Source organism: Protopterus annectens, chromosome 2.part0, assembly GCF_019279795.1.
Source record: "Protopterus annectens isolate FY-2018-M chromosome 2.part0, PAN1.0, whole genome shotgun sequence".
In the NCBI taxonomy this organism is placed as follows: Eukaryota; Metazoa; Chordata; order Ceratodontiformes; family Protopteridae; genus Protopterus; species Protopterus annectens.
In genome coordinates, this window is record NC_056728.1 from 1,968,014,231 (window position 1) to 1,968,027,351 (window position 13,121).

The 13,121-nt window shown below is 42.2% G+C and overlaps 1 protein-coding gene across 1 annotated transcript in view; it reads right to left on the reverse strand.

Moving 5' to 3' along the window:
- Positions 1–13,121, reverse strand: part of KANSL1 (KAT8 regulatory NSL complex subunit 1) — a 1,638,220-nt gene that overhangs the window by 511,087 nt on the left and 1,114,012 nt on the right. Inside the window, exon 7 of the mRNA XM_044060463.1 lies at positions 3,072–3,237. Coding sequence (XP_043916398.1) covers positions 3,072–3,237 — 166 coding nt within the window. The remainder of the gene's footprint in view (positions 1–3,071; positions 3,238–13,121) is intronic.

The following is a 13,121-nucleotide window of genomic DNA, read 5'->3' on the forward strand; positions in this document are numbered from 1 at the left end:
CCAACAACAAACCGAACGTAGTTCTGTCAACAATAGCAAATCCAATGATGCTAACAAGCTAACACAATTAACAAGCGGAAACCACCAAAAACTCGACTTTCCAATTAACACAGACAGTCTAGCAGTGCGCAAAAGGCGCCTACAACTACTAAATCTATGAATAAACCAGTACATGGAATACCAAACTAAGAAAGGGGCCAAAGGCCAAAAATTGCACCAAATGGCTCAAGTATAAGCTAACTACGCTAACTAATTAACCATAAGCAGTAACAGTTAACTATTGTAAACTATTTTAAACTAAACAGAGCTAAGAAATTTGGTAAAAGTTGAAATAAATGCAACACTTAGCCAGAGCCAAAGAGAAGCACAACCGAACTTGCTAATGCAGCAAACGAGATCTGGGGATTGCACTGGTGCACCATGGGATACCTACCCAGCCAAGAGCCAACCAGAAATCTTTCAGCTTGTAAATAGGCAGAGTCGGAGCCGAGGAACGGCTCCGATCCCCATATGTAAAAATGGTGGTGAGATAGGACTACAGAACATCTACCTTTACCATGAAAGCTGGTACAGGGACTGAGGCGAGAACATTCTGAACTTTGAGAACTTGACAAAAATGTTTAGAAAGTAAAAGTCTAGCACAGGCTTCCAAATTCCTTCTTTCTTTAGCACCAGAAAAATTCTCAAAACCATTTCCCCATCTGAATGGCAGCCACTGGTTCTATTACTTCCTGCAAAAATGCGCTGCAGAACTAGAGGAAACCGGGAGACTTGGTTTACTAGACAAGGAACCCCTCTTGGAAATGAGGCAGGAACTCCCACTGCCAACTGTACCCTTTTTGAATTACTTTTAAAACTCATCTGTCTGAAACAACCTGGTGTACCACAAAGGAAGACCAAGACAGACTTGGGATTCCCAAGGTGGAAAGAAACATGAAAATGCAAAGTCACTGACTTAGCGGGCTGTCCTTTTCTTTTTGGAGCCTCCTTGCCACTTTTTTTTTTTTTTAACCCTGTTTGGAACAGTCTTCCTGTTTGAACTGCTTTTTGAAAAAGGGGGCAGAGACGAAAGAATTTTTTTGCCTTAAAAAAGAAGGGATGAACAATTGAATCAAATTTCCCCTCTCAAACTTAAGTACCTCAGCTGCAGAATGGCCAACAGAACTTCCTTGTCCGGGGGGGATTTTGAGAATGTAGCCAAGCAAATCTTCTCATGTCTGACCCAGAAGCAGCAGCTCTGGAGGCAATATCAGCAGAACCATAACACTGAAGCATGTTCAATTACACGAGAAGCAGGCATTAAACAGTCAAAGAATATGTTCAGTCAAAAGAGTGAAAGTTGACAGTTAACCTATGCATGTTCTCAAAGGAAAGTAAAAATTAACCTACCAGTCCAAAAGTTTAAAATTCTAAATGTTAAAGCGGTATAAAAATCCACTTTCCCAAATTTGTCAAAAACTTTCCCATCATTGTCAGACAGAAAGGGATTAGCAGTACCGATCTGTTTAGCAGATGCACATTTAATTGGGAAATCACAGCAACATCGTTTTTAGGATCAGAAAATTATTTGTGATTTGGAGGTATCCTGAATAACCTGTCAGACTTCCCAGGGGCAGGAGGCCAACTTTCAGGTAAACTACAAGCTACAAGAAAAAATATTCTTTAAAGCACATAAAACAGGAGGCAGAACTGTACACTTGGGGAACATCCAAATGTAACAAATCATAATACACTTGCTGGGAAATAGGAACTTCATTACCACTGAAAAATCTCTTTCCTTTTAGACAAGTTCCAGAAAAAAAATAGTCTTCACAAGAAACAATGAAGCAAAGCAACACTTTCCTCAGACTCTTCAGGCACAACATGCTCTCTCCAATCGCTGCTCTTCTGGACTGAGATTCTAACTCAGAAAATGAGGTAATGTTCTCTCTCTTCTACTGAGATAGTAGAGAGAAAAAAAAAATCTCCAGCAAATCCCAGAAAATATTCCGTCCACAGAAAAACTGAAATAGAAGTTTTTTGTTCTCTTCCTAGTCAACTCACTGGAAAAAAACTGATTTACAGCAGGCACACTATTCCAGGGCTCAGGATCCCTTGCCAGGGTACGTGATGGAATTCACATGCTCCTTCCCCAAGGCTAAGAGTTGTTCTTCCTTGCCAAAAGACTGCATCCCTATAGTGATATCGGATGCATCCATTTTCCGTTCCTTAGTAAAGTGTAGGTGCTACACCAGAAAGCCTGGGGAAACTAATGAGTGGTGTGAGGAACCAGTTCTGGCCATAACACAGTCACCCACCAGAGTCAAGTAGCACAACTGGAGCTAGCTAGACATCCAAAGATTCTCCGACTATGCTGTTCCTTTTATTGCAGACAGGGAAATAAGAGCCACAGAGACCAGTAACTTCTCCACAGGTTCAGCAGAGAAAGCACCCCCAGCCAAGCAAGTGATGTCAATAGCATATGCCCAGCAGAAGGCAGGCAGGCAGGCATGCATGCATGTGCACCCCCCCTCCCCAAGTATAACAGATAAAAGAAAAAAAATATCAAGACTGGGCTGAAAAGAAATACCAATAGTCAAGACAACCAACATCATACCCAGAAGTACAAATAAAATTATTTTGCTATCCTAACAGAATTTTGGTAATAAGCAAAAAAGACATACAAAGTGAATTCTAAAAATATCAATGCCAAACAGCTCTTTCCTATAAAAAATAAATAAAATAAAAGGTGTCGAACAGATACAGAAGCAGCAATAAAAACATTGCCATTAGTCTTTACAACAAATGATACTCACCCAGTGCCAAGAAATCTAGCAGTGAAACAGACCAACAGGCCTTTAGCTAAAATGTGGAATAAATCGTTTCAACTGCTTTTGGCTAACTGCAATATGGAAACTGTTGCCATCTAGTGGTCACTTGTGCTGCATGCAACACTAAAAATGACATGGACAGATAACAGTGGTGGCAAGTCCACAGTTTATGAAGGCTAAGAAAAGGAATGAAAAGTGTACAATCTTGTTAAGATACATACAATATAGGTTTAGCAAAGCTGTGAAAGTAATTTCTCTTACCATCAGGGAATGACAAAACTGGATGAATGCAAGAATCAAGCTGAGACAAACGTTCTAATAAAGCAGCTTCATGTACTATCTCCGGTAACACAGATGTTCGGGAACCACACAAACAACAAGCAGGATTAACGTCACAGTTAGCTCGGACTCCACTGCAGCGCTGGACCTGGGTGAACAACACAGCAATCAAGCCATCAAAAAATTAACATCAAAACAAGTACCAGGCAAAACTTTGTCAGTACACTGCAGAAAAAAGGAATAGTTCTAAATTTATTCCTCCATGACCCTGAGTTACTCTGCATATCTGCCCATGAAGAACTAATGGGGTTCTAAAAGTACTCGGTTATATGCATACATACCGAATCATGAAAGCAAAGTTCAATAAAGAAACCAGGATGGTCAGATGCAACTTATTCCCAATGTTGCTATGAATATATTTACCATCTGCAAACAAAACAAAAATCCACCAACTTAACTGCATGCTTTCAGGAAGAGCTTAAGCACTTCAGGTCTAGTTTAAAGAACTCTCATTTTACAGAACTGGAGGAAATGGCAATCAAACCACTTAAGAGTTCCCGATAAGTGTTATATTCAAACACAAGGGGAGAATGCGAAGATAAAATGAGATTTTGTTCACCCAATTTCAAAGTTGCAGCAACACAGTGCTTTGTTAGACACTCAAGATGTTCATGTGTTGATATAACATACAACTTTGCTCCTACTCTGCTGAATACAAGCCATTACTTTAGGTACAAACTGCTTCTGTTAGTAACGGTCCTAAATACAGTTTGAGAGAGTAAAATGTTTCATGTAACAAAACATCACAACATATTTCAATCACCGTTAACTACAGTAACTAATTACGCAAAAATGCCCCTTTTCTCACAGGTAACCCCAGGAACTTTACTACAATTAAAGATTAAGTGACAATCAAAATTACACAGCTTGCCCATACTTTTAGCACCCAACACCATCAAACTCACCAGGCTATACTGCCAGCTTACTACTGCCTTCTGTGAAATGGTTATGTGCTTACCATAACTTTAGAACCTTAGCACACGTCAGGCTCATTTCAGTTGCAGGACTGGTAGCCATAGGTAGCAGTCACTTGACATTTGAGACTCAGCCAGGCTTTAAACTTTCCCATTACTTGCATAATAATGTTACACACCACCTCCTCTCTCCAGCTCATGTTTGCCTATTAAGACTACAGCAGAGAATGATTACATACATATAGGCCCCTGCAGGACATTCTTCCAGATTTATCACAAAGGATAAATTTGCAAGAAGGTGGGAGTGTATGTTGATCTGCTGAGTCTTGAAGCTCTACCATTACAAGTACATACTGCGGTGGTGGTGCTGCGGTAGCATTGTCGCCTCACAGTAAGACGTCCTGTTAGATTCTCAACTAGAGCATCTTCTGTGTGGAGACGTGTGAATGGGTGTCCCTTCGTTGAAGGTTGTGCGTCAGGGCTGGCAACTCGGCACGTAAAAATCTACTGCCAATCATTAGCGAACCGGAGTTCAGCTGTGGTGACCCCTAACTGGGAAAAGCCGAAAGACTCAACATAACTTTCAGATATTACATGATCCAGTCCGCTAACCACAACAGTCAGGCACAGTCCCTAGCTTCAGTTCATAGACAGCATCATGACAAAATCTCAGAGGATTTTAGTCACAAAACTTGACCTAGACTACGAGACCACACTGATCTTACAGTGACTTGTCAAAGGCTACGGAGAAGCCACAACGCAGATGAAATAATAATAGTCTTTGAGGAAGAGTGCCAAAGCTCAAGGGGAGGAGGAGGAAGGAGCAGAGGAGCTCTCAATAAAGCCATGTAAAATGGCTTTAGTAAATCCGGCTATGGATCTGGAAATGACATCTAGTTTGTAATGTTTGGTAAAGGTATGAATAGATCATCAAGTGGCTGCCTCAAAGATGGCGCTGTTATCTAAGCCCTTGAAGAATGTCTTCGAGGAAGCCACAGCCCTGGCAGAATGGGCTTTCACAGGTGAATAGATGCTCTTTCCATAGAGCATATAAACAAACGGAAATAAGTCTGAAATCCAAGAAGAAAGTCTGCTTGGAAATGGGTAAACCCAGAGCCCTGGGATGAAAGTTCACAAACAATTGATCAGATTTCCTGATAGACAACTTAGCTTTAGTCTTGTCAAGGTAAACTATGTACATCTAAGGTGTGCAATACTTTCACTGTAGTTTTGTGGAGAAGGGAAGAAAGTGGGTAATTTAAACTGGTTAAAGGATAACTCATTAACCACTTTTGGAATAAAAGGATTTGTTCTCAAGGATACCCTGTCCTCATGGAATACTAAGAAGGGGGTGGGGGTGAAGCTGTAACAGCCTGCAGCTTTGACACCCTTTTAGACTAAATCAAGGCCACTTAACAGTTTTTCAAGGGCAACATTTAAGGGAGGTGAAAAAAAAAAGTACAGTTCTGTACACTTACCATAAATGTAGATGCTTGAGTGTATTCACTGTTGCAGTCATTACACATTTGGGTAATCTGCTGACAGGTTGCCCTCAGTCGGCCTGAATAACCAAGTCTTGGGTCCTGCGTCGGTTGCTGTCTCCTCTTCCATGACGTCAGGGGTATAAAACATGCAGCCGACGCCATTTTATTCAGGTTTTCTTGCCCCAGGTCAGGAGCAAAAAAAAAAAAAAAAAAAAAAAAAAATATATATATATATATATATATATATATATATATATATATATATATATATATATATATATATATATATATATATATATATATATATATATATATATATAAAGAGGGTTGGGACGGTGGCCTAATGGTTAAGGTGTTTGCCTTACAAACACAAGGTGCAGGGTTTGAGTCTCAAGGGATAATTGGCTAGGCTTAAAATGGCTCGCAATGGCAGTTAGCTTAGTACTAACCCATGAACCTATATATATATATATATATATATATATATATATATATATATATATATATATATATGTATATGTATATATATATATATATATATATATATATATATATAAAACAGAAATATATGTAAATGCACTTTTAGCAACATAAACTTTCCCTTCATCTAAAAGCAAATACACCACAAAGGCTTTAGTATATAGTGAAGGAAAGAAAAGTTATAGAAAAGAGGGATGGTGCGTGGGTAACCCGGACTGCAACAGTGAATACACTCTAACATCTACTTTCATGGTAAGTGTACACAACTGTACTATGTTCTTTGTGTTTCACTGTTGCACTCATTACATTTGGGTAGAATCCCAAACCTATGGATAGGAGGATGGAACTAAATAGCATTAGGAGCGGCTATAAGGCCCTGCAGATCTGCAGTGGCAAAGCCTGCCCTGGATTTGGAGAAGAGAGGCAAATGATAATGCTTTGTGAAGGTATGAACAGAGCTCCAAATAGCAGTCTCTAGAATGTCTTTGGTTGGAACCCCTCTGAGAAAAGCTGCTGAGGTAGAGGCAGCCGTGGTGGAATGTGACCTGATCCCTTTGGGCACAGGTTTACCATGGCACAAATAGCAGAAACAAATGCAGTGGCTTATCCACTTAGAAATAGTCTGCTTTGATATAGCCTTCCCCTCTGACCCTGCAGCAAATGCTACCAGTAGTTGCTCAGACTTCCTTAGAGATTTGGTCCTGTTTAAGTAGAATCTTAGTTGTCTGTGTACATCCAATGAATGCAGAATCCGCTCCCCCTTGTTCTGTGCATTTGGGTAAAATGTTGGCAGGTGAATTGTCTGGTTAAGAGCCACACTGGATACCACCTTAGGCATAAAAGGATTGGTCCTGAGGGACACCCTGTCCGGGTAAATTGTAATAAAAGGGCTCCACAGCCATGAGAGCCTGTAGTTCTGAAACCCTTCTTGCTGAAGTGACTGCCAAAAGGAAAGGTGTTTTCCAAGATAGAAATTTTATATCTGCAGTAGCTGCTGGTTCAAAAGGAGACAGGGCGAGTTTTTCCAGCACAAAGTTGGGGTCTCATGCAGGAGTTGGTGATCTGGGAGGCCTTAAATCTTTGGCCCCTCTGTATTTTATTGAAGAAAAAGATAGGTCCTTGACAAGCATCTCAGTCAAATATTGTAAAATCTGAGGGATATTTGGTTTTGCTGTGTCCGTTCCTTGTGCTTGGTTCCAAGCACAGAATCTTTTCCATTTATCAGCATAAGATTTTCTAGTACTAGGCCTTCTGGCTTCCAAAATGACATCCACAGCAAATTTACTGAGAGGTGTTTGAATAATTACATGATCAGCCATGCTGCAAGGTTCAGAGTTTGGAGCAGAGTGTGCAGAATTTGATGGTTCTGCTGAGACAGTAGATGAGGTAAATTTGAGGCAAGTTCCAAGGAGGGAATTGAGACATATTCCTTAGAATTGGGCATCAGTGCTGGAGAGGCCAGTACGGAGCAATTAGGATCATTTTTGGTTTTTCCTGTCTGACCTTTAGTAAAACCTTGGAGAGAAGAGGCAGAGGGGGAAAGGCGTAGACTGATAGGTTTTTCCAACTAAAGGATAGGGCATCCACTTTCCATGCTTGCCTGTGATAAAGTCCTTGTGCAGAATTTGTCCAGTTGATAATTTTGGGGGAAGCAAACAAATCTGTGTCTTGGCTCCCCCATGTCTGTGTTACCGTGCAGAAAACTTGTGGATCCCATTTCCACTCGTGCGGGTCCATAAGATTTCTGCTTAGGTCATCTGCCAGAGTATTTTGTTTTCCTGGCAGGAATTGAGCTTGAAGATGTACTTGTTAAGTCAAGGCTGTATTCCACAATGCCATGGCTGGTCTGCAAAGGGGGTAGAAATGTGCACCCCCCTGCTTGTTTCTGTACCACATAACCGTGGTGTTGTCCGTCTATCAGTAGTTGTCCTGGATGAAGTAAGTCCTTGAAGGCTGTCAGGACATTCTGAACAGCTAGCATCTCTCTGGTTGATATGCAGATGCATTTGTTTTGGGCTCCATATGCCCTGAATGCGTCTCCCCGCCAGGTGGGCCCCCCCAAGCATAGTCTGATGCGTCTGTAGTTAGGGTTTGGGTGGGGATGGGGGGGTAGAGTGAATGACAGTCCCTTGTTTTGGTGGCATGTCTCTGCCCACCAAAGAAACTCCTGTGGTAGGCAGGGAATGAGAGTGTTTCCAGACTGTGAATGTTGACTCCATAAACTTTTTAGGTACCATTGAAGTTTCCTGATATGCAGTATTGCATATGGAATTAGTAGAACACAGGATGCCATGAACCCCAAAGCCTGCAGAATTTGTCTTGCAGATAACTGGGTTTTTGTTGCCATCTGTTTGAAGTATATAGTCAGTTCCCTTTGTTCGTCTGGCATAAGGTAAGGCATCTGGGCAATTGTAATCAAGCTTGCACCTAGGAATGTAATTTTTTTGAGAGGGCACCAGTTGTGATGTCTTTTCGTTTATTGTGTACCCTAGGCATGTTAGAAGCCTTTTTACATATGCCAGATGTTGAAGAATGTCCTTGTTTTCTGCTTGAATGAGAGTGTCATCCAAGTAAGGATAAATTTGTATGCTTCTTTGTCTGCAAAATGCAATTACTGGTGCCAGGCACTTTGTAAAGACCCTGGACGCAGTAGATAAGCGAAAGGGCAGTGCAGAGAATTGGCAATGCATAAAACCTGCCTTGAAGCGGAGGTATCTTCTGCATGATTCCCTTATTGGGATATGCAGGTATACCTCAAGTCTACAGTCACTAACCAAGAGTTCTTGCCCAGCATAGGCAGTAGCTTTTGTACAGTCAGCATTTTGAATTTTAGAATGTCCAGGAACGTGTTCAAAATCAGTAAGTCCAGTACTGGACGCCAGGCATAGTCTTTTCTGGGTACCAGGAACAGCCTTGAATAAAAACCTTGTCCTTTTTCCTGTTCTGGTACTGGTTGAATAGCCCCCATATCCATGAGGGATGTAACTTGTTTCTGAGCCTCTGCCCATTGATTTTGTGGCAGATCTGGTCAACCATTTGGAATTGGTATGAAAAAAAATGAAATACCCCTGGGATACTGTGTTTAATACCCTGGTCCTTAATGTAATTAATCATTTTTTTGAGCATGAAGTGCTAGGTTTCCCCACCAAGGGCTGCCAAAAAATAGTGCTTGGGGATGATGGGGATGGGAAGTCAATGAGACTTTACTTTGTAGGGGTTGTGCTTTGCTTCCTCCAGAGGTGAGCACCCTACTGCTTTTTGACCTGTAAGAACCTGAATTGGTATCTAGAGCCTTTGAGCTTTTGGATTTGCTTTGAGAGGCTCTGTTGAACCATGGAGGACCAAACCAATTTATTTTACCAGTGCCTACTGAAACCTGGGAGGCACTTGTAAGAAATCTTTACAGTTTGCATAGATTGTCTTTTTCTTTTCTTTTTTCTTTAAAACCTCCTTATTACCAAAGTACCATGCTGTAAAGAGACATCCAACAATTTAGCTTTAACATGATCAGCAAGAGGCCTCCAAGGAATCAAAACCACATTGCAAAGTATGCTTTCCAACCTGTTCGAATCTCTATCAGAGATCAACAACGTCTAATACAGGAGGTATAGCCAAAGGCCTATGCTGAGGAACTAGGCCTCTTAGCAGGGGGTGGGGGGGGGGGGTTGGAAACCCCTGATCAAGGTAATTAAGTCCTCAGCCATTTTGATCATCTGTTTTTCAGGTATAGAGGCCTAAGCACGTGGCTCATGCGTCAGTTTTTTAGACTTGGAAGTTGTTTTTGATTTTGAAGCTGGCGTCTGTTTTATATAAAAATGTTGAGGCCTGAAAACACCCTCAGAAGTCGGTGCCTGCTCAGCGGCTCCGGACCCATCCAAGGGAGAGACATCAGCGGGTTCAATACTCTGAGAATCTCGCGGCATACCGGACTCCACATTGGTCTTGGTAGAGGCCTGCGACTCAAAAGTAGCGTGTATCAGGGGCTGCGAAAGCACCTCACCGAGTGCCAGTGAATGGCTTATGAGAAGCTTAGTCGGTTTTGGACCTAGACGGTCTGTCTTTTTCTTTGCATTTTTTGTGAACTCCGGTAGTCAGATTGCTATCCGACAAAATTTCAGGGTAATTAAATCTGGATCCAAAATATTTTGAAGCAAAAATATACAGACGCTTAATAGTGCGTTGGTTAAATCTAGCACAAAACCGACAGCAAGGCACATTATGATCTGGGCCTAGGCAAGGAATACAGTATACAGTACAAATGATAATCTTTAGGAGGTATTTGCTTCCCACAAGTAATGCAATTAACTTTTACCAACATCGGTAAAGAGCAAGAAAAAGTTTCCCCAATAGGGTACTTAGCTTTAATTTAAGACTTTGGTTCTGAAAGTCTAATGTGAAAATTTCAGGAGTTTGCCGACTGGCACTTGCAAACTGCTTCTGCTTTGGGCACCACGCGGCAAGAAAGACTGAATAAAATGGCGTCTGCTGCATGTTTTATACCCCTGATGACCTGACGTCATGGAAGAGGAGACAGCAACCGACGCAGGACCCAAGACTTGGTTATTCAGGCCGACTGAGGGCAACCTGCCAGCAGATTACCCAAATGTAATGACTGCAACAGTGAAACACGAAGAACATCTGAGATCCCAAGGAGGAGGCCAGAGTCAATTTTTCTAAAAACAAAATTTGAGATCCTAAGGAGGAGGAAAAGGTTTCCTGGGAGGCCTAATATGAAGGGTGCCTTTTAGGAACAGTTTCACCTCAAATCTGGATGCTAGAGGAGGAGACAGACAAGCAGAAATATCTGCCATGTGTGCTTTGACAGAAAAAAGCCAAGCCAGCAGACAGCAATTCACACAATTAAGACAGAACCACTGGGATTCTCACTGTCAGAAGGTCTTGGTTCTTACAAAGACACCAGAGTGAAAATCTTTTCCATTTGGAAATGCAACACTTTCTCGTACCGGGTTTTCTGGCCTCCAGCAAAACCCTGAGCACGTCCCCGGAGAACAGGTGTTTGAAAGGAACTAGAACCCTATCACCCACAGTGTCAGCTGTAGAGTTGACAGGTGTGGATGTAACAGGGATCCTTTCTTATATGTGAGAAGGTCCACTCTGTGGGGTAACTTGTGGCCCTTGGCTGAAAGCAGAAGAGGAAATCGGTCCTGTCTTGGCCAAAAGGGAGTCACCAGCAAGATTTCTGGTTGGTCCTGTTGACTCGAACAGGACCTTTGTGATAAGAGGAAAGGGATGGAATGCTTACAGAAACATCCCCTTCCAAGAGAAGGAGAGGGCGACTACCTTCCAAAATGAAGAACTTGGGTCTCTGGCACAGAATTTTGGAAGTTGTTTGCACAAGGGGAGGCAAATAAATCTATTTGAGGAATACCCCCACTGGTGGATTATGTTCAGAAATACATCCTTGTGAAGCATCCATTCGTGGGACTGAGTCGAGAACCTGCTCAGGGTGTCTGCCATGAGACTCCGGTTGGAGGGAATGCACACTGCCTGAATAGTCATGTGGTACTGGGCAAGAAATTCCCATACCAGATGAGTCAACCTGTAAAGGAGATATATTTGCTCCACCCCTTGCTTATACACATACCAAAAGACTGTCACATTGTCTGAGGGGGCCTGTGCAAAGAAGAGGGTGAAATGCTTGAAGAGCTAAAAGCAATGCTCCGATTTCCCTGATGTTGATACGTTCTGTATTCTGGGAGGGAGACAGAAGTCCTTTAACTGGAAATCTGCCCAAACCCCCCCCCCCCACCTCACATCTGATGCGTCTGTATAGAGTTCTAGGACTGGGGTGAGGAGATGCAGAGGTAAAGTACAGTTGTGTACACTCACCATAAATGTAGATGTTTGAATGTTTTTTCACTGTTGCTGTCATCACACTTGGGTTATCCTGCCAGGGATAGCCCTCAGTCGGTCCGAATACCAGAGGCTTAGTATTTCTGCGTCGGTTGCTGTCACTCCAGGACTGATGTCAGGTAGTCAGTGGTATAAAAACAGGCAGCCGATGCAATTACATCAGTTTTTCTTGCCCCAAATGTCAGGATCCCCCAAATAGGGAGCTAAGTTATGGTGGAGTTACCACCACCACTAGAAAGTAAACACCAATAGCCCTGTAATGGTGTGGAAGAGAGAGAGAGAGAGAGACAAGGGGGCTGGATGGTGGGAAACCAGGACTGCAGCAGTGAATACACTCGAACATCTACATTTATGTTAAGTGTACACAACTGTACTATGTTTGTGTTTCACTGTTGCAGTCATTACACTTGGGTTGATTCCCAAAGCTGAGGAATGGGTGGAGGCAGTCAAGAAGAGTTGGGGCTGGCTAGTATGCCCTAAGAACTGCAGTTGCAAAGCCTACCCTGGATTTTGAAAAGATAGGCAGGAGGTAATGCTTGAAGGTATGAACAGAACTCCATGTTGCAGCTTCCAGGATGTCCCTCGTAGGGACCCCTCTGAGAAAAACTGTAGAGGTTGAAGTTGCCCTAGTATAATGTGTTCTAACCCCCTGTGGGAGTGGTTTCCCATGATGTTTGTAACAGAAATGGATGCAGTGTGCTATCCATTTGGAGATGGTTTGTTTTGATACGGCTTTGTCCTCTGCCCCTGGTGCAAAGCTGTCTATTGAAGTACAGTTGTGTACACTTACCATAAATGTAGATGTTAGAGTGTATTCACTGTTGCAGTCATGACATTTGGGTAATCTGCTGGCAGGTTGCCCTCAGTCGGCCTGATTAAAGTCTTGGGTCTTGTGTCGGTTGCTGTCCCTTCTTCCATGACGTCAGGTTGTCAGGGGTATAAAAAATGCAGCAGACGCCATTACATCAGTTTTTCTTGCCCCAGATGTCAGGTGCCGCCCAAATGGGGAGCAAAATATATAAATAATTAAACACACAAAAATATACCTCCAAACAAAAGCAAATACACCAAAAAGGCTTTTAAGCATAGTAAAAGAAAGTAGAGGTATAGTAAGAGAAAAAACAGAGGGCTGGAGGAAGGGTAACCAGGACTGCAACAGTGAATACACTCGAACATCTACATTTATGGTAAATGTACACAACTGTACCATGTTCTTAATG